At 41.6% G+C, this 22,581-nt stretch overlaps 1 protein-coding gene across 1 annotated transcript in view; it reads left to right on the top strand.

Moving 5' to 3' along the window:
* Positions 1–22,581, top strand: part of mfsd2b (MFSD2 lysolipid transporter B, sphingolipid) — a 71,378-nt gene that overhangs the window by 47,187 nt on the left and 1,610 nt on the right. The window contains exons 6-11 of the mRNA XM_048531324.2: positions 20–213; positions 4,604–4,694; positions 10,353–10,474; positions 16,463–16,546; positions 18,245–18,328; positions 19,475–19,587. Of these exons, the coding sequence (XP_048387281.2) occupies positions 20–213; positions 4,604–4,694; positions 10,353–10,474; positions 16,463–16,546; positions 18,245–18,328; positions 19,475–19,587 (688 nt within the window). The remainder of the gene's footprint in view (positions 1–19; positions 214–4,603; positions 4,695–10,352; positions 10,475–16,462; positions 16,547–18,244; positions 18,329–19,474; positions 19,588–22,581) is intronic.

The raw sequence follows: 22,581 nt of genomic DNA, 5'->3' as shown, positions 1-22,581 counted from the left end.
TTTCATCTTGCGTCAACAGGTATGACAATGGAAGCCTTTGGAACAGTGGTTGGAGTTGCTATTGAGGGGCAGATTGTAGCAGAGAATCATGTCTCCTATCATTGCATTCAACATAACATGTCATCATATTTCGTGGTTAACTCCACGGGTATAAGCAAATTGTTCAATGGCAACACCAGTAATCAGCAGACACCAGAGTCACTCTCTCACATGGTAAGTACTTTACATTGGAATTCCAGATCATTTTGTGGTGAATTGATATGAGATGGTGAACATGCAATTTGCGTTTCAAGTGACTGATTGCTGAGTAATGAAGTTGCTCTGAGAGCCTGATGTCAGGTATGTGATTGATCTATCCCAGATAGCAGAGTTTGTTTTCAGTTACCAGTGATAGGCATATTTTGCCCACTCTCATAATTTAAATATTCTCCTGTCTACACTATCCCATTGTTTTTTGTTTCTTCTACTAACTTGGATACATAGCTGGCACATCGGTGTGCTCACCAAGTCATTCCTAAAGGTCATATTGTCACCTAGGGATGGTAGTGTCAGCCAAGTAATAAGCTCTTCTCTACATCACAGGCTCATGGGTTCATGTCCGACTCTAGGACGCAATAGAAAAATAATTAAGGCTAGCATTGCAATGTAGGACTGAGCAAATGCTACATGAAACTTAAACTCCCTGTCTGCCTGCTTAGCAAAAGATCTCATGGCAATACTTTGAAGAAGAACTCAGAAGGTATCTCCCAAAGAGATACTAAGAACTGCTGATGCTGGAGTCTCAGATAACACAGGGTGGAGCTGAAGGAACATAGCGGGCCAGGCTGCGGGCGGAGGAGCAGGAAAGCTGACGTTTCGGGTTAGGTCTCTTCTTTAGAAGTGAGGATGTGGGAAGGGAGCTCTGAAATAAATAGAAAGGATGGGTGGGGCTGGGGAAGGTTGGTGGGATAGTGATAGGTGAATGCAGGTAGGCTGTGGTGGGGATTAGTCACCGAGGTCGGGGGAGTAGATAGGTGGGAGAGAAGATGGACAGGTTGTGTCAGGTCAAGGAGGTGGGGATGAGAGGGAGGGTTGGTCATGGGATGAGGCCAGGGGTGGGGAGATTTTGAAACTAGTAAAGTCCACATTGAGATCATTGGGTTTTAGGCTCTTGAGGTGAAATATGAGGTGCTGCTCCTCCAGTTTTCAGGTGGTGTTTATGTGATACTACAGAAGCTACCTCCCAAGGCCTGGCAATGTTCATCCTGTGATCAACATTGAAGAAATGGGTTATCTGGGTATTGATAAATCCTTTGCTAAATCCTTTTCTGGAAATCTGAGCACAGTAAATCCATCAGTTCATCTTTATCTGTTGTTTGTTACTCAAAGCACTCCAATATATTAACCCAATATGATTCCTCTTTCACTTAACCATGTTGACTCTGCCTGATTGAAGACAGTTTTCTGAATGCCCTGCTATAACCTGCTATAATAGATTCTAGCACTTGCATGTCTTAGATTTTAGGCTAGAGGTAAAAATACCAGCAGATGCTGGAATCCAAGGTAGACAAACAGGAGGCTGGAAGAACACAGCAGGACAGGCAGCATCTGGAGGAAAGGAGAAGTCAACATTTTAAGTATTACTGTTCTTCAGGATTTTAGCCTAACTGGCCTGTAGTCTCCCATTATCAGTCTGTGTCCTTTCTCAAATAGAAGTCATATTCTCTATTTTCGAAACAGATGGGACCTTTCCAGAATCTAAGAATGTTTGAAAAATTAAAACCAATGCACCCACTATCTCAGAGCTACTGCCTTTAAGTACCCCAAAATAATATTGATCAGGGCCGAGAAACTTGTCAAATTTTAGTTTATTGTTATCTTTCCTTGGTGAATGTGATTGTTTTAAATTCCTCAGTCAGAATCTCAAAATAGTTATGCTGCAGAAGTATACCATTTGGTCCACTGTGTCTATACTAGCTCTCCAAATGAGCACTCTATTCTACTTTCTGATTCACAATTAGTTCTGTGATGTTATTTATATCCTCTATGGTGAATGTTATTACAAAATCGCTGCTTAATTCATCTGCCATCTTTTTATTTCCCAATAATAATTTCCCAAACACTCTTAAGAGGACCATTTACTTACTCTTTTCCTTTTTTAAAATACCTGTAGAAACTCTGACTTTTTGGTTTTATATTTCCAGCTAGCTTTCTCTCATAATTTAACTTTTCCTTTCTTACTATACCTATAATCATTGGTTGTTCTTTATATTCAAACCAATTTTCAGATCTGCCACTTGTCTTTAGGGAGCTAGATGTTTATCTTTAATTTGCTATCATCCTAGCTGACGGTATTACAAGTCAGGCGACAGAGGCAACACATTCTTAATAAAGCAAAAGTATTTTCTTCTTTCTGTTCTAGGTGTCAATCACTGGACATGTACAAAAGAGGCTGTTAACGTACATTTGACAAAAAAAACCCTAAAGGCTCATTGCCAAAGAAAAATGTGAATAATATTACATTTTTCAATAACCATTTGAAACTATCTTACTACCCATATCAGGAAAGAATATACAACCACTCTATCCCACAAATAATCTTACACACACCTGCACTCAATAAAGAGATATCCCTGTTTAAATATAGAGCTAACACACTGTGGAGCTGGAGGAACACAGCAGGCAAGGTAGCATTAGAGGAGCAGGCAAGTTGAAGTTTTGGGTTGGGACTCTTCTACAGAGCTGTGTTCCTCCAGCTCCACATTGTATTACCTTTGACTCCAGCATCTGCAGTTCTTGCTATCTCCCTGTCTACATATCCTTGTTCTGCAGGCATATTTGTAATCAGCTTCTTTTTGGCAAATTTCAGCACTACTTTGTGCTTTCGTTTTTGATTAATTGCTCTTCCTGAGACTCTTAGACAGTTTCCTAAATCAGATCACTTATTATTGAGAATTAGAGCCAGACTATTCAGAAGAAATGTTAGGAAGCACTTATACACACAAAGAGTTGTAGATGTTTGGAACTCTCTTCCCCAAATGAAAATGGATGCAGCATCAGCTATTTATTTTAAATCTAAGATAGAATAATTTTATTAAGCGAAGGTATTAAGGGATATGGGCCAAAGGCAGGACTTAGGCACAGATCAGCCATGATCATATTGAAAGGTGGAACAGGCTCAAGGGCTAAATGGCCTACTGCTGTTCCTGTGTTCCCATTGTTAGAGATAATAGGAACTGCAGATGCTGGAGAATCTGAGATAACAAGGTGTAGAGCTGGATGAACACAACAGGCCAAACAGTATCATAGGAGCAGGAAAGCTGACGTTTCAGGCCTAGACCCTTCATCAGAAATGACCAACATTAGACATGGGTTTCTTAAACTCATGTCCTCAACAGTCATGTAAGATGTTTTATCCTGTTTGACACAGCCACAGCTTTCTGCTTTTGATATATTCTTTTAAGCAATTCAGGACATCTCTTGCCTAATTCTCCTGCTAACAACAACACCTCTGCTAAGGACCTCTGCTGTCTGAAAGAACTAGTTTCCCGTATAACTATATCTACTCCTGGACTCCTCTCTCTCCTCTTCCTCCATCATAAACTCCAGTCAGCAAATACCTTCTTGAAGAGCTTGCTTATCATGTGCTATATTTCTTGAAAATGCTGTCTTTAGCTTACTGTTAAAGAAGACCTTTTGGCCTCTTAAAACTGAAAACTGTCTTCCTCCACCTTATAACCTCAGTATCCTAATAATAATGTATTCTGCTCCACAGAAAAGAAATCAAAACATTTTAGTTCTTCACAGAGCTGAAAATTAAAACTATTATTTTCTCCATCTTGTAACCTAAATTTTCAAGTAACCTATTATGAACCTTCATCATAAATTTCTTTAGTTAACTATGGATGGTGTGTTCTTTCCTTAGCGTCTCTTATTTTCTCAGCCTCGCTGGAATGTTTCTTCTCTGTGACTTCTGAATTATCTCCCTGAAGATCTGCCACTGTATCTCTGCTGACCTATCACTTGAACTTATTTATGTATTCATTTGACCAGCTCCTCATGCCATAATAATTGCTGCCTATTTATGTTTTAACCACCTGTATTCAGTTTAACCTTCTTTCGTAACTTGGATATTTAATCCCTGGAGGATTTTAAGTCAAAACAGTGCATTCAGCATTGCTTGAAACAAAGGAGTCATTCCTAATTCTGGATGTAAGTCAATGGAAATTATAATCATGACAAATGTATAATAGCTTTTTGATCTGATATTGCCCATTTTAAATCACCATCTGAAATAAAATTACCCTTGATGTGTTTCAGATGGATGTTAGAAAATGTAAATAGTTTATAAATTCCATGTTTCTCATGAACAAAAACAAAGTTGCTGGGAAAGCTCAGCAGGTCTGGCAGCATCTGTGGAGGAGAAAACAGAGTTAATGTTTTGGGACCGGTATGAACCCGAAACGTTAACTCTGTTTTCTCCTCCACAGATGCTGCCAGACCTGCTGAGCTTTCCCAGCAACTTTGTTTTTGTTCTTGATTTACAGCATCCGCAGTTCTTTTGGTTTCCATGTTTCTCATATCTTGATCGAATGGTTCTAACGTTATGTCTCCCATTTTACAGAGGAACTCATACGTGATCGCGAGTGGTGCCATCGGTGGTATTTATATCCTTTGTATGATTATTCTGTTTTTTGGTGTGAGAGAGAGAGATGGTGAGTAGCTTAGTACACAGATAGAGTACATTCCCATACCAAAAAGTTTTTTGAAAAGCACAAATAATTCAGACAGTTTCAAATGAGGATGCTTTGTAAATATGTATTATTGCCTCAAGAGGGAGCTTTTTCGGCAAACAGGGTTCCTGAAGTAGCTTGCTTTGAGGCAACTGCTGCAGTCCATGTTTTGATCAAAGCGTGAGCCATGGTTATACATGTTCCTGTGCAGAACTAGAAATTTACAGAGTATCCTCCCACGACAAGATAATTACAGCAGCATGAAAAATCTAAATTCAGAGCTTTAATGATGCACATCCTTTGCTAAGCTATAAATAGGATGTTCTTGAAACAATTTCTTTCCCATTTATTTCAATAACTGATTTGATAAAGGAAATAAGCCGTGACATTTCAATGAGTACAAATTGAAAATCCTGGATTTGCACAACAATGCACTGACATCAATGGACTGACATCTCAAATGCAAATTTATCCTTTCAGTTTACAAATGTTTTCATTCTCTGTTTTATTTCACATTACCAGCAGTTTTTGGGAAGTATACAAAAAGGACAATGGATCAAGATTGGGCGATTCAGTTAGAGTACAGTGTAGATATTCCTACAAGATGAAATAAATCTGTATCCAAATTCAAAGCTCACAGGCCAATAGGAAATTTAAAAGCTATTATGCCCCAGCTATTGCACTTTGGCCCTGACTTGAAAAAATATATATTCATGTTCAAGGCTACACCACTTGATCTGGGTTAATGTGTTGGTGTAGACCCAAGACACTGCTGCATTATCAGTGCACAAACTTTCAGATAAGGTGTTAAACTGAGGCATGTTCAGATCCCTGACGCAATATGACATGAGGGACCATCTGGTATTGTCGTCAATATTCCATCTTTCAGCAACATGAGTTAAAAACTAAATAAATTATCAAAATGATGCCAATCTCACATTAAATAAAATACTGATTACATAGTACTTTGAGATGCTATATAAATGCAATTACTTGCTTTAAAGGGCAACCAAAACATGTACTAGGATAAGGGGTACTATAAAGAATATAAATCATGTAAGTGGCTCATTAATGGAATTTGAGGAGTTAAATCTGACCCTGGAGAATGAAATTTTTTCCCGCATTGCTGCAAGGGACTTTAGGCCAAAACTCCAAAAGATTAATTATTTGGACAAGAGAGAGGAACCTTTAATCTACGATGTATTCCAGCAAGTGAACACTTTCAACTGGTTAAACTCAGAATCCCTACAGTGTGGAAACAGGCCCTTTGGCCCAACAAGTCCGCGCTGACACTCAGAGCATCCCATCCAGACCAATTCCCCTATATCCCACCTAATCTACACATCCCTGAACACTATGGGCAATTTAGCATGGCCAATCCACCTAGCCTGCGCGTCTTTGGACTGTGGGAGGAAACCAAAGCACCCAGAGGAAACCCACGCAGACACAGGGAGAATGTGCAAACTCCAAACACCCTTTGGGTGGAATTGAACCTGGGTCCCTGGTGCTGTGAGACAGCAGTGCTAACCATTGAGCCACCACACCAATTTGAATATGTCAGGTGGATTAGCCATGGCAAATGCAAGGATGACAGTCAATTTATTCAAAGTGGTGTTAGATAGAATTTTTGTTTACATGGAAACCAAAAGTTAATGGGCAAGTGGTTTTTAGATCACAATCAGATGAACTGTGAACTTATTGAATGGCTTGAAGTTAAATAGTCTCTTCTCCTCTCTGAGTTCTCCGCTCTGGTGCAGAAAGCTCAGCTTTACATTGTGGGATTTAAGTAACTGGAATGGATTCCTATTACAAGAAGTTGCATATCAGGCAAAATACATTACAAATGTACACGTTAAGGAGTCAGTAGAGGCTATTCAGCCCCTCTGCTATACGCTAAGGTCATGGTTGATCTGATTATAACCTCAAATTCACATTCCCACCTTAATCTTGATAAGCTTTCACTTCTTTTGCTCGCAAAGAATTTATCTACCACTGTCTTAAGTATATTCAAAGACTCTGCTTCCAACAGCTTTTAAGAATCAGAGTTCCAAAGACACACCACCATCTGTGAGAAAACATTTTGCCACGTAACCATTTAAAATAGCTGACCCCAGTTCTTAAATAGCAGCCCCTTATACTAGATTTTCCCATGATAGGAAACATTCTCTCCACATCTACTCTGATAGGATCCCTCAGGATCAGATGTACTTCAATCAAGGCATCCATGACCCTTCAAAATTCAGCAGATACAAGCCTTTCCTCATAAGACAACTCATCAATTCCAGGTGTGAGTCCAGTAATCTTTCTCTGAATTGTTCTAATAAGTTCTCATCCTTCAGTTAATAAGGCAAACCAATATTGTACAGACTGGTCTCCCATTGAAGCGATGAACTAAGTGAGTAGGAGATATGCAACAATGCTTGGTGCTTCACCGATATTTACATCTGTGGGCAAAAGATGCAGATTGTCGTGGAATGTGTCCTGAGATGTTGGGGAATAATTGTCATGTTGAAGAACCAGGGAAGACACAAATGAGCTGGAAGTGCTAGTGACTCACTCAGACCTCTATGTCAGACATTATTGATGCTTACTTTCTGTTCATTGTCTGGAATAATATAAAAGTACATATAAATGAGGCAAGATTAGGTATAATGAGATGTTAATGCATGGGTATAGGCCTCTCACCATTCACGAACAACAATCTCATCTCACTGTTAAAACATGTTTCCTCAGGATTGAGGTTCTTTTTTTTTCCGATTTAGTCATAGTTTACCAACTGACTCACCATTGCCCACATTGGGGTAAATCTATCCTATGACATTATACCATGCCTACTTAATTAGTGGCAGATCAGAAAACTATTACCCTAGAACAATTAGAATTGCTGTAATGGTTATACCACATCGTCCTCGGTTTTAACTCTAGATAGGACAAATATTCTCTCTTACTCTTAATATTTCAGACAACCGCTGATTACTTAAACATGCATGATCAATGGGTAATAAAACTAAGGTGTGAACCAAACAGGACTGCTCACATGTCAAATAACATAAGCACCAAGTGATAGACAGAGCTAAACAGTCCCACAACCAACACATTAGATCTAAGCTCTGCAGTCCTGCCACATCCAGTCAGGTACGGTGGGGAGCAATTAAACATCTCACTGGAGGAGGAAAAGGCTTTACAAATATCCCCATTCTCAATGATGGAAAAGCCCAACTCATCAGTGCAAAAGATAAGGCTAAAGCATTTATAGCAGTCTTCAGCCAGAAGTGCTGAGCGGATGACCCATCTCGGTCATCCTGCAGAGATCCCCTCCATTACAGATACCAGTTTTCAGCCAATTCAGTTCACTCCACATGGTATCAATCAATGGTTGGAGGCACTGGATACTGCAAAGACTATGGGCCTTCACAAAATTTCAGCAATAGCACTGAAGGCTTGACATGACGAAAATTGCCCAGGTATGTCCTGTGCATAAAAAACAGGAAAAGTCCAACTGGGCCAATTTCTGCCCCAACAATCTATTCTTGAACATCAGTAAAGTGATAGAGGTTGTCTTCAACAATGCTGAATAATAACCTGCTCAGCGGTGCCCAGTTTGGGTTCCAGCTCCTGACCTCATTGCAGCCTTGGTTCAAATGCAGACAAAATAGCTGAATTCCAGAGGTGAGGTGAGAGTGACACTCCTTGACATCAAGGTCACATTCAACCAAGTGTGGCATCAGAAAAACTGGAATCAATAGGTATCACAGGAGGCCAGCTCTCCAGTGGTTAGAATCATACCTGGCACATAGGAAGTTAGTTGTGATCATTGGAGGCAAGTCATTTCAGCTCCAGGACATCTCTGCAGGAGTTCATCAGTGTAGTGTCCTCAGCCCGAGCATTTTCAGCTGGTGGTTCAGTAGTTAGCATCACAGCGCCAGGGGCCCGGGTTCAGTTCCATCCTCAGGCAACTGCCTGTGTGGAGTTTGCAGATTCTCGCTGTGTCTGTGTGCGTTCCCTCCCACAGTCCAAAGATTAGGTGGATTGGCCGTGGGGAATTGCCCATAGTGTTCAGGGATGTGTGGGTTATGGGGGGGTGTTGGGTCTGGGTGGGATTGTATGAGGGTCAGTGTGGACTTGTTGGGCTGATGGCTCTGTGTCCACACTATAGGAATTCAATGGACCTTCCCTCCACCGTAAAGTCAGAAGTGGGATGTTCACTGATGGTTGCACAATGTTCAGCTACGTTCACAATTCCTCAGACACTGAAGCAGTTCACCTTCAAATGCAGCAAGAACTGAGCAATATCTAAGCTTACATTGACATGTGGCAAGTAACATTCACACCACACAAATGCCAGGCAATAACCATCTCCATTAAGAGACTACTTAACCACCGCCTCTTGACATTCACTGTCACTGAATTTGCCACTTTCAATATTCCGTGGAATATCACTGACCAGAAACTCAGCTGAACTCACCACATAAACACAGTGGCTGCAAGGACAGGTCGGAGGCTAGGAATACTGCAGCAAATGACTCATCTCCTGACTCGCCAGAGCCTGTCTACTATCTGCAAGGCACAATTCAGCAGTGTGATGGAATACTCCCCATTTGCCTGGATGGGTGCAGCCCCAATAACACTCAAGAAGTTTGACACCATCCAAGAAAAAGCAGCCTGCTTGATTAGCACCACATCAACAAGCATTCACTCCCTCCACCACCAACGCTCAGTAGCAGCAGAGCGTACTATCTACAAGATGCATTGCAGAAATTCACCGAAGATCCTCAGACAGCACCTTCCAAACTCACAACCACTTCCCTCTAGAAGAACAAGTTTCCCTCCAAGCCACACATCATCCTGATTTGGAAATGTACCACCGTGCCATCACTGTCACTGGGTCAAAATCCTGGAATTCCCTCCCAAATAACATTGTGAGTCAACCGACAGGAGGTGGACTGCAGCGATTCAAGAAGGCAGCTCATCGGGTGGAGCAGAATTTGAAAGCACAATTTTAAACATTCATTGGAGAGAATAGCATTGAGAAACTTCAACTAAACAAGGGGTTGGGGTAATGCTCAGACATAGAAATATAGAAAGAATTCTTGAGTGGAATAAGTTGTTTTAAAGAAAAGATGCAATTGGAATGGGAAGCAGATTTCTGCAAGAAAGAAGGATAAACATTAAAGGGGGTCAGCTGAACTTAACTTGTCAGATGGGGAACTGACAGAATTGTATAAGTCAGCTTGATAAATTTTTCACCGCAGGAAGAAATCTTATTCTGTCAGTTTCTCGCTGTGACAGATGGGTTAAAATTAGCCCCAAGGACTTGCATTTATACAACATTTCTTTATATTTCTCCACAATGTGCTAAAATGCATTTCATTCATGAGCTATTTTGTATATTTAAATTGATGATAGGTACAAAGACATTGAAGGAGGACAAAAGATATTTATTTGTTTATTTTAATAGCCTCAGTTTCATGGACTCATTATCCTTAAGTGTGATGCTGAAAGCTGTCCAATCTAATTTGAAGTCTGATCAATCAGCTTAATGCTATCTTTTAATAGGTATTTTGCTTCATTTATTAGTTCCACTGTCTGTTTAATGAAACTCAAAGGGTAAGTAGTTTGATGTTCCATTTTCTTGGTTAGACCCCTATACTGAGAAGTCAGGAAAACCAATTCCTTTTCTGAAAGGAATCAAACTTGTGTTGAGATACAGCCCTTACTTGAAGCTGACAACATCTTTCCTCTTCACAGGCATGGCTATTCAGGTAATCCTCCTGAGCATTTAAAAGATGCTTGATACAAGAAACATACCGTTCTGCCGCATTAGAAGTGTCAGGATTTTACACCTTGCAATGGATGGTGTGGGAGCATAAAAATAACTGCAGCATTTTACAATTAATTCTCAGGGTGTGAGAACTTTCTCCTTCACAGATGCTGCCAGACCTGCTGAGCTTTTCCAGCAGAGATGGTAGGAACGGCCGATGCTGGAGAATCTAAGATAACACGTTGTGAGGCTGGATGAACACAACAGGCCAGGCAGCATCAAAGGAGCAGGAAAGTTTGACATTTTGGGTCGAGACCCTTCTTCAGAAATTTCTGAAGAAGGATCTCGACCCGAAACATCGCGCTTTTCCAGCAATTTTGTTTATGTTCCGGATTTACAGCATCCGCAGTTCTTTCAGTTATTGCGCAATGCTAATTGCCCTGTGAAAGGTGTCTGCAGAGCTGAGCAACTTGCTAGGATTTTTCAGAAGAAAGACTTGGTCGGCAGATTTCTTATTGTGATTAAGTTGGGTTTCTTTGACTCATATATTGATGATCACACTTGCAGATCCTGTATTTCTTTCTGCTAAAACAAAAATCAGATTTTTGAATTAATCAAATCTAAAGTTCCCAGCTGCTGGAGTTGAACTTAAGCATCATCAATCAAATGATTGATCCCATAACATAATCATTATGTTGCTAGCTGTAGTGTCGGTGTTACAAAACAGGTCTCTGAAATTGTTAACATAAAGCAGAACTACAGATGCTGAAGGTCTGAAACAAAAATAGAGAAACTCAGTAGCTGTGGCAGCATCTGTGGAGAGGGAAACAAATTATCATTTCAAGTCCAATGACCCTTCTTCAGAACTGAAAAGAATGAGGAAAAGGATGCATACATGCTGAAGAGATAGTGAGAACTGCAGATGCTGGAGTCAGAGATTGTTATCTCTGTGTGGAGTTGGAGGAACACAGCAGGCCACGTAGCATCAGAGGAGCAGGAAAGTTGGCGTTTTGGGTCAGGACCCTTTTTCAGAAATGTAAGGGGGAAGGGGTCTGGAAAATAGAGAGAGGAGGGGTGGGGCTGGGGAATGTAGGTGGGATGATGATAGGTGAGTACAGGTAGGGAGTGGTGGGGATTGGTCACTGAGGCCCAAGGGGCGGATAGGTAGGAGAGAAGATAGACAGGTTGTGTCAGGTCAAGGAGGTGGGGATGAGAGGGAGGGTTGGACGTGGGATGAACCCGGGGTGTGGGGCGGGGAGATTCTAAAACTGGTAAAGTCCACGTTTAAACCATTAGGCTGTAGACTTCCATGGTGGAATATGAGGTGCTGCTCCTCCACTGTGCGGGTGGCTTCATTGCAACACCAGAGAAAGCTCAGGATGGACATGTCACCCAGGGAGTGGGAGGGGGGAGTTGAAGGGGTTCATGACTGGAAGGTGTAGTTTGCTGTGAACAGAGTGCAGGTGCTCTACAAAGCATTCTCCAAGCCCCTGCTTGGTCTCACCAATGCAGAGGAGGCCACATCAGGAGCAGCGGATACAGTAGATCATGTTGATGGATGTGCAGGTGAACCCTTGTCTAATGTGGAAGGTTTGTTTTATGCCTTGGCTGGAGTTGAGGCGGGAGGTGAAGGGGCAGGTGTAGCACTTCCTGCAGTTGGAGGGAAAGGTGCTGAGAGTGGTGGGGTTAGTGGGGAGTGTGGAGCAGACGAGGGAGTCGCAAAGTGAGTGGTACCTATGGAAGGCAGATTGGGGTGGGGAGGGAAATATCTTTTTGGTTGTATATGCTGAAGATAGGGGCTGGTGCAAAGGAGGTAAAGACAGAACTCAGAGAGAAAGAAAGACAGTTGAACAGACAGATGGGTTGCAGTGATTAGAATCAGATTGACCTCATTGACTACAAAATCATTGATTGGATTTGTTAATCTGGGCCAATCAGGAAATCCCTGGCTGACTAATATAACCAGGAGATGAGAATCTCCTGAGTCCAGGTGACTGGCTCCTTGCTGGCTGATCACAGTGAGTATTCTGTACACAAGTAAATAAATGGTGGCAGGACCCAGCCTCTATGCAGTTATTTCAGGGGCTGGATAATGGTAAGCCAGGCAAGGAGGAGAGTTAGTATTGTGTCCATGACAGTTACTAATCTCAGATTATTTAGGAATCTTCCCCATCCCTCCATCCATCTCCAAGCTTGCAGACCCCCAACCCCTTACAGCCTGTTCTACCTCCTTCCCAAACTCCATAAGCAGGATGGCCCAGGCTGACATGTTTTTTTTTTTGCCTGCTCCTGCCCCACGGAACTTATTTCTTCCCACCTTGACTTGATTTTTCTTTTTTATTTTCCACTTCTCCATCTGTTTCCATGTACATCTGTGATTCTTGTTCAGTTTCAGAATTTTCAGCTTGAGGGCTCCAGCCGCTCCCCCTTTCCTATGGAGCTGCAATCATGCCCATTCCCCTGTCAGGGTGGTCTCAGTGCTCTCTGCTTCAGCCTGGGGAGGAAAAGGCCTGAACTGTCCCCATCCACCACCACACTCTGCTGCTTGGCCCAGCTCATCCTCACCCTGAATAACTTCTCTCTTTTAACTCCTCTCATTCAGGTCAAAGGTGTGGCCATGGGTACCTACATGGAGCCCCTGTCATTCCTGACTCTTCGTGGGGTATGTGGAATAGTCCTTATTCCAATCCTATTCAAGTCCTTCACCACAACTGTCTCTCTGGTACACTGATGGCATCATCAGTGCTGCTTCCCTCTTGATTTTGGAATTGGAAGAATTTATAAGTTTTGCTTCCAATTTCCACACCTCCCTCCCCTTCACCTGGTCCATCTCTGATTCCTCCTTTCCCTTCCTCAACATCTCTGTTTCCATTTCTGGAGATTGACTGGCCACCAATATCCATTTTGAACACACCCACTCCCACAGTTACCTGAACTATACATCCTTACACCTTGCTTTCTGTAAGGACTCCATTCCATTCTTCCAGTTTCCATCCCATCTGTTCCAATGAGGCTACCTTTGACCATGTCCAACCCACCTCCCACACTCTTGCTCCCACCTCCTGTCTTCCATCCCACAACAATGAAAGGGTCCCCTTTGTCCTCACTTACCACCCTGACCGCATCCACGTCCAAAGAATCATAAGCTGCTATTTCCACCATCTCTCGGCCAATGCCGCTACCAGACACATATTCCCTTCCCCTCCTTTGTCAACATTTTGCAGGGTTCATTCTGTCTGGGACACCCTGGTCCATTCCTGCTTCGCTCGCAAGACTTTCCAACACCCCCAAGACACCTTCCCATCCAGTCACAGAAAATGCAGAAGAAGAAATGTGTGGAAGAACTTGCCCGTTTACCACCTCCCTCCTTATGATCCAAGGACCCAGGCACACCTTCCAGCTGAAGCAGTGATTTACCTATGCTTTACTCCATCTGGTTGACTGTATTTGGTGCACAATGTGGCCTCCTCTGCACTGGGGAGATAAAACATAGACTGGCATCAACTCTGTAGAACACCAATATTCTGTCCACTAAAATGACAAAATTTCCTGTTGCCTGTAACTTAAGCACGCCACTGTGTTCCCCAGTCAATGTTTCTGCCTTAGGCTTGCTGCAGTGCTCCAGTGAGACTCAGAGCAAGCTGGAAGCACAGCACCTCATTTTCTGCTTGGGGACCCTGCAACCTTCAGGAGTTAATGTCGAGTTCAGTAATTTTAGAGCCTGATGACCACATTCCATATTCAGACACACACACACATACACCCCAGGTCTGCTCATGACATGGGCTGCTTTCGGTGTGGCCAGCCCATGTTATAGTACACCTTAACTGTGTTTCTTCCTCCCTGGCTTACTGTCATCCAGGCTCTGTCTCTACCTGCTCACCTATGATCGGCATGGTGGCTCAGTGTTTAGCACTGTTGTCTCACAACACCAGATGCCCACGTTCAATTCCAACCTCGGGTGACTGTGTGCAGTTTGCACATTTTCCATGCGTCTGTGTGGGTTTCCTCCCACAGTCCAAAGATGTGCAGGTTGGGTGAATTGGCCATGGGAAATTGCCCACAGTGTCCAGGGATGTGCAGGCTAGATGGTACAGCCATGAATAATGCAGGATTACAGGGATGGAGTGGGTCTGTGTGGGATGCACTTAGGAGGCTTGGTGTGGACACAGTGGACTGAATGGCCTACTTCCACACTGTCAGGATTCTATGAATTCATTTCCCAACTTCCCACCCCTGTCTTCAGCAAGTTTCCTATCTTTTCCTATCTACTATCAGGTTTGTAAAAGGGTCTTTGGACTCAAAATGACAACCCTGCTTCCTCACTACAAAAGCTGCCAGATCTACTGAGTTTCTCCAACAATTTCTGTTTTTGCCTGCAAAAATTGTTGTTGGGTTGTGATGTAATACTTAGGAAAAATCTAAACACAAATATTTGTTTTCTTTATTTACACAAGACCCAATTATATGGAGATTCTAATTAATTTGGATTCAAAGGAGTATTTGTTCTGTGCTTTTTAAAAAATATTTGTGCGAAACCCATGTGTTATACCGGGACTTGCAAAAACATGAGGTGCCATTAAAAAGCTTAATAGGCAAGATAGGGATCATGGAGTTGAGGATAATGTATTAACACAGGAAAAGAACTGGTTAACAAACAGGGAGAGGTGACAGTACATAAATGGGACACTTTCAAGGAATCCGGTAGTAAATAGTGGAGTCCACAAGGTAGAGAGCTGTAGCCTCCAACATTTATAATCGGCATGGACTTTGATGAAGCATCAAAAAGTAAAATATCTAGGTTAGCTGATGATACAAAGGCAGGCGGAAAGGTAAGTTGACAGAGAGGCAACATAGACAAAAAAACATAGACAGGGTAAGTAGGTATAGACAGGGTTACAGATAGGCTGCTTCATAAGGTAAGAGGTTTCGATGGTATACATTAGCATGGATAAAGGATCAGCAGACTAATGGAAGATAGTCAGGATGAAGGGATCACTGTTTGGGCCACAGTTGATTGCAATATATATTAATGACCAGGCTGAAGAAAGTGAATATGTTGAGGCACAAAAGTAGGTAGGAAGGCAAGTGGAGAGGATGACAGAAGGATAAAGACAGGTTATGTAAATGGGAAATAAAAATGGCAGAGAGAATAGAATATCCTTTCTTGTCACGTGTACTCAAGTACAAGTGTGCAGGAGTATCGTGAAAAGTGTAACAATGTCCCCTCTTATGACACCATCTTAAGTACAAGTACCATGGCACAAATCTTAGATACAAAAACAGGAATAAAAAGAAAATTAAAATGTGAGGCTGGATGAACACAGCAGGCCAAGCAGCATCTCAGGAGCACAAAAGCTGACGTTTCGGGCCTAGACCCTTCATCAGAGAGGGGGATGGGGGGAGGGAACTGGAATAAATAGGGAGAGAGGGGGAGGCGGACCGAAGATGGAGAGTAAAGAAGATAGGTGGAGAGGGTGTAGGTGGGGAGGTAGGGAGGGGATAGGTCAGTCCACTGCTCGAACCTCATCCCACCTCCTTGACCTGTCCGTCTTCCCTGGACTGACCTATCCCCTCCCTACCTCCCCACCTACACCCTCTCCACCTATCTTCTTTACTCTCCATCTTCGGTCCGCCTCCCCCTCTCTCCCTATTTATTCCAGTTCCCTCCCCCCATCCCCCTCTCTGAAGGGTCTAGGCCTGAAACGTCAGCTTTTGTGCTCCTGAGATGCTGCTTGGCCTGCTGTGTTCATCCAGCCTCACATTTTATTATCTTGGAATCTCCAGCATCTGCAGTTCCCATTATCTCTGATACTATAAAAAGAAAAGTCCACTTTTGACTCCAACATCCGTGTAGGTTTTTTTAATTTCCCCATTTTAAAATCGTTACTTTTGCAGGTTTATTGTAAAATTACTAATTTATGAACAATACAAATCTCTGTATGAGCAGACTGAATGTCCATTATAATATTTATTTTCTTACAACCAGATTGTAGAGGGGAACTTTGCTCTGTTTTGCACTTATGCTGCTGATCTTCGACACCATTATCAAAACATTGTACTTGTGATTCTGGTATGTTTATTTTTAACATTTTGTTTTCCTCTTCATGCAAACATTTGCACTTAACACTGTCACATATTTGAAGAAGAGGGTATTTCTTGAAGTAGCAATCGAATAGAAAGAATGAATTTAATCCTGAAACATTTCAGTCAGGATCTAAATTTGTCTGCATATGGAATTAATCATTACAAAGAAGGCTGACCCAGGATATGACTGAATGTGATCATGGAATTTGGCAGTATTGCAGTCCTGGGCATAAAAATTTTGAAATTGACAATATTGTAGCAAACTTCCTTGGGACTGATATTATTGCAGTGAGAATTGTGAAGCTCGTACTGTACTAAGTACTTTTGTTGGTGACATAGACTCATACAGCATGGAAACAGTCACTTCAATCTCCCCCGCAACTCATCCATGTCAACCATGTTCCCAAACTAAACTAGTCTGACCTGCCTTCATTTAACCCATATCCCTCCAAACCTTTCCTATTCATGTATTTATCCAAATGTCTTTTAAATGTTGTAACTGTACCTACATCCATATTTCGTCCAGCTGTTCATTCCACATACTAACCACTCTCTCTGTAAAAAGATCATCCCCACGTCCATGTCCTTTTTATATCTTTCTACTCCCACCTTAAAAGTTGCCCCCTAGTTTTGAATTCCCCCACCTTAAGGAAAAGACCTTTGCTATTCACTTTATCTATGCTCCTGCAGAATTTATAAACCTCTCAACTCCTATGCTCCAGTGAGAAAGGTTCCAGCCTATGTTTAGAATTCAAACTCTCCATTCCTAGCAACATCCTGGTAAATCTTTTCTGAATTCTCTCCAGTTTAATAATATCCTTCCTATAACAGGGTGACCAGAACTGCACACAGTATTCCTGAAGAGGACTCACCGATGTCCTGTACAACCTCAACATAACATCCAAACTTCCAAACACACATGTCTGAAAAATGAGGACAAGCATGTAAAAATACCATCTCAACTATCTTGTCTGCCTCTGATGCAAATTTCAAAGAATTACGTACCTGAAACTATAGGTCACTCTGTTCTACAAAACTACCCGGCCCTGCCATTAAATGTATAAGTCCTGCTCTTATTTGTTTTACCAAAATGCAGTACCTCACATTTATCTGAAATCAAACTCCATCTGCCACAACTAAACCTATTGACCGAATTGATCCAGATCTCTTTATAATTTTTGATGACCTTCACTGTCCACTATACCAACAATTTTGGTGTCATCTGCAAACTTACCAAACATGCCTCCTAACATGTTTTCATCCAAATCATTTATATAGATGACAAACAAAAGTGAATCCAATACCAATCTCTGTGGAATACTACTGGTCATAGGGCTTCAGTACAAAAAACCCTGTACCACCACCCTCTGTCTCCCAGCATAGAGCCAATTTTGTGTCCAGTTGGCAGGCTCACCCTGAATTCTGTGTGATCTAACTTTACTAATGTGTCTACCAATTTGTAGATATAGGAGATAATTCACTTAGTGAATTCATAATGTTCTGAATCCTTATTATTTTGAAGGTTTTTGATTAAATACAAAATTGTTATCAAAATTAGTATTTTGTGCAGGCAATTTTTTTTAAATTGTGGATTTTATTGTGGTGCACTTTATTCATGTTTCTCAAATAACAGATCATCGTTAAATCTGGATTGATCACGTGAATAATTTGTTTTCCATTACAGATAACTGCTGTGATGATTGTTCCTTTTTGGCAATGTTTTCTGCAGAGATTTGGGAAGAAAACTGCTGTTTACTTTGGTAGTAGTGTATGTATCAATTTTTTTCATTTCAACTTTACTTTGGAATGTTGATTTCCTTTACTGAAATATACTGACTCCTCAATGAGGAACACAACCCATGAAAAGACAACATCTCTAATACCTATAATAAGATAACAAAGTGTGGAGCTGGATGGACACAGCAGGCCAAGCAGCATCTCAGGTGCACAAAAGCTGACGTTTCGGGCCTAGACCCTTCATCGAATGCTGCTCGGCCTGCTGTGTTCATCCAGCTCCACACTTTGTTATCTTGGATTCTCCAGCATCTGCAGTTCCCATTATCACATCTCTAATACCTATGGTGGAGCAGCGCATGTTTAGATTTCAACTCAGTTCCAGTCTGAACTGTTGGCAGTTCTGAGACTAGTTTATGGTTCAGTTCCTCAGCTAATTAGTGATCCTAATTAATGAGCATCAATAGGTAACCCATTTCTGAATTCTTCAGTACATATCAATGGGAAAGGGAAAGTGTGTCCCACTGACATGACCCTGTGTGCATCCAATAAATGGCAGACAGGAAACAGCGGACAAGTTCCCTAGTGACCAATCTGGAAGAGACCAGGCATTTCAGGTATTAACCCAGGATTGAAATTGTGACTTTCGTCACCATTCTGTTATTTTGTAGTGTTGTTCATTTAACCCTTTAAAGGGCTAAATTACCATTGGCCATGGAGCACACTGCTCCTGGGCCCAGTAGCGAGCATGAACCTGGATCTTCTGGATATCTGTTCCATGTACAATCGAGTGCAAAATCCAATTGGATAATACATAGAGGATATCGATGTTGAATCAATGCTCATGAAAATTTAGGCTTTAGCATACACAGAGAAGTGATCACTGATGTGATGGATATACGAACTTTCTGTACTGCGTGAGCTGCTGCTCATGATGAAACTTGGAGCCACTGTCCTATTTCAGTCTAGGAAACGACAGGGGCTGCTTGGTGCAGTATGGTCTTTCTCATTCTCTAATTTGTCTGCAAAGTCTTAGGGTATAAAAATGAATTCTTCATGAGCACTAAAACACACAATGAAACAGCACCATTAACCCACTGTATATTAAAAACAAGAAATTGGATCCTAAAACAAATTGCAAACTGCTGTTTTATTTTGTTGTACTTTTCTCTGTTTACAGTGGTTAATTCCATTTTTATGCTTGATGGCTTCTTTTCCAAACAATCTCATTGTGGCCTATGTGGCAGCAGTTTCCTCTGGTCTGAGTATTGCTTCATTTTTTCTGTTACCATGGTAAGTGACATTGAGTTATTTCCTTTTTGAATTTATACATACAATCGTTGATGTTGTAACATTATCATCACACCCTCAAATCTAAGACACATTATGACTGAGACAGGAGGAGTGCACAGTTTCTCTCTCTGATCTCACTGCTCTACAGGTTACAACATAAATGTTGTTTTATTTTGTTCCTGATATTTCCAATTGTATGATTTCTTTGTATTGAAATTAGAACAAAATTAGCCATCAATCAAGTCTCTTAAATAAGCAAAGAAAATTATAAAGTTATACCGTTGTACAGCATAGAAACAGATCCTTTGGTCCAACTCGTCCATGCCAACCGGATACCCCTAAATTAATCTAGTCCCATCTACCTGCATTTGGCCCACATCCATCTAAATCCCTTTCTATTCATGTACCCATCCAGATGCCTTTTAAATGTTTTAATTGTATGAGCTTCCACCACTTCCTCTGGCAGCTCATTCCATACACTCACCACTCTGTCTGAAAAAGTTGCCCTTCAGGTCTCCTTTAACTCTTTTCCCTCTCATCTTAAACCTATGCACCTCTAGTTTTGGGATGCCCTACGCTGGGAAAAAAGACCTTGGCTATTTACCCTATCCATTGCCCCTTATGATTTTATAAACCCCTATAAGGTCACCCCTCAGCCTCCGAAGCTGCAGGGGAAATAGCCCCAGCCTATTCAGCCTCTCCCTGTAGCTCAAACCCTCCACATCCTTGTAAATCTTTTCTGAACCCTTTCAAGTTTAACATCTTTCCTACAGCAGGGAGACCAGAATTGAACTCAGCATTCCAAAAGTGGCCTAACCAACATTTCGGACAGCCGCAACATGACTTCCCAAATGCTAAATTCAATGCACTACCAATTAAAGGCAAGCACACCAAATGCCCAAATATTGATTTTGTGTAAAACAAAATGTATAACACACTAAGATTATAATGTGCAGATGTAAACGTTGATACTCCAAAGCGTGCGCGTGCATAAAACCACCATGCATTCCAGGTAAAAGCATTTCTCCCTGATCAGCTTGAATGAACCTCCTATTGCCAATAAATCTTAATTCTTGAAAAAACAAAGGATATTTTATGGAATGTTCAGGGAACTGAGATACTCTGGCACAGATGGATGCACTAAACATTGCTGGGATCTTTGCAACCTGCAGTTTGCAGCAGAAAAACAGCATTGAAAGATCCTCCAGCCTCTCTTCAAGAGAGCAACATGTTTCAGACTGGATTCACAACAAGGGCATATTTCAGAAACACAAGTGCTGATTTCAGAGCATCTTAATTTAGGCTGATTGGTCACTACCTATTCCAAATAGCTTGCAGCTCAACAGTCATAATGCAAGGCAAGGGTTCTTCAGTGAACAAACAGCTATCACAAGAGACGTGACTATCTGCAAATGTCTAGTTAATAAATTCCTTTCCACAATCTTTTTAAAAATCAAATTTCGGGTATACGCAATCCTTCAGAGACATGTCCACCAAAATTAGTAAATAAGGTGTCTGCATTATAGAAAATTGGTGCAGGTGTCGGCTGTTCAGCTCATCAAGCCATTATGATTTTGTGAATAATAGTTATTGCCATCTCATTAATGTATTTCTCTCCAGAACTTCCTTTTTGACAGGATGTCTCAAACCAACATTAGTGAGTTATCTCACTGTAATAGATTTTACAGCTGTTACCTAAAAATGTAGTAATTTATTTGGATCTGTTTGCAATGAAAGTTTTAATAGCCTTGGCTCTAAATTTCCAATTGGGATAGATCCACGGTTTACTCAAACAAAACCAGAAATTGCTGGAGAAACTCAGCAGGTCTTGCAGCATCTGTGGTAAGAAAGCAGAGTTAACATTTCGAGTCCAGTGACTTTTTATCAGAATGTTCTTAAGTAGAGGGACTGGACTCAAAGCATTAACTCTGCTTTCTTCCCACTGATGCTGCCAGACCCACTGAGTTTCTCCAGCAATTTCTCTTTCCGTTGCAGATCTACAGTTTTTTGATTTATTTTTGTGGAATTTACTCCTTTCTTTTCTTTCCAATCATTTTCTATGGATTCAAGAGTTGGCCTTGCTCCTTCTCCTGTTTCAAGACTTTGCGTCTTGCACTGTTTCTAGCTTCCTGCAGGCTTTTGACCCTTTATCCCCACCCCCATACAGCTCCGTAACACGTGCCAACTGACAGGTGATCTCAGTACAACTGATGGCTACAAAAATGTACTGGACACTTATTAGGAAAAGGTAAAATGTATTTCAGAAGTGATTGATTACCTTGTCATAATTATCCAGCTGGTGTACTGAGAGCAGAGGAAGAAATGAAGACCTGCCCTCTACCATCAAATGGGAAAGGTGCCAATCTCCATGTAGTTTGAGGCAGATAGCACTGTAGTGACTACCCTAGCTGTACAGTTGAGGGTCTGCCTGCTCTGGGCTAAGGCAGGTGGGGATTAAACTCTGCAACATTCTGGAAATCCACAACCCCTGAACTTTTCATGACGTTAATTTAATTTTTTTTATACACCTGTAATTCAGTGGGTCAGTAACGTGGTCCTGTGGAACAGGTGCTATGAGCACTTGTGCACTGATCCAGCTCAATAACTCAATGTCAGCTGATTTGCAATTTTTCTTTGGCACTGGTGCTGTTTTACTCCTGACACGCTGTAAATCTTGCAGGAGGGAGGGTTAGTGTGCAGTTTTGGATTCTGGCCAGTGAAAGACTGCAGCTTTTCTGATATTGAGGGAGCTTTTGGTGGGGAGGGAAGAAAGGAAGAATTGGACAGAAAGCATCAGCTAGAGCAGTCCCTCCATCCGCAGCTATTCCAGAAAAGCTGCGTACGATTGGAATGCTAAATGAATGCTTCAGTTTCGTTAAAATGTATTGGATAGATTCTACGCTACAACAAGCAGCTTTAAAGTACTATGGAAAAATCTAATGTGAGTAAAACTGATGGACTACAAAGTAGACACAGGACAAGATAAAGGCATAC

Source organism: Stegostoma tigrinum, chromosome 4, assembly GCF_030684315.1.
Source record: "Stegostoma tigrinum isolate sSteTig4 chromosome 4, sSteTig4.hap1, whole genome shotgun sequence".
NCBI classification, from domain to species: domain Eukaryota; kingdom Metazoa; phylum Chordata; class Chondrichthyes; order Orectolobiformes; family Stegostomatidae; genus Stegostoma; species Stegostoma tigrinum.
The sequence above is the reverse complement of the archived record's forward strand: the minus strand, read 5'-3'. Positions and strand labels throughout refer to the sequence as shown.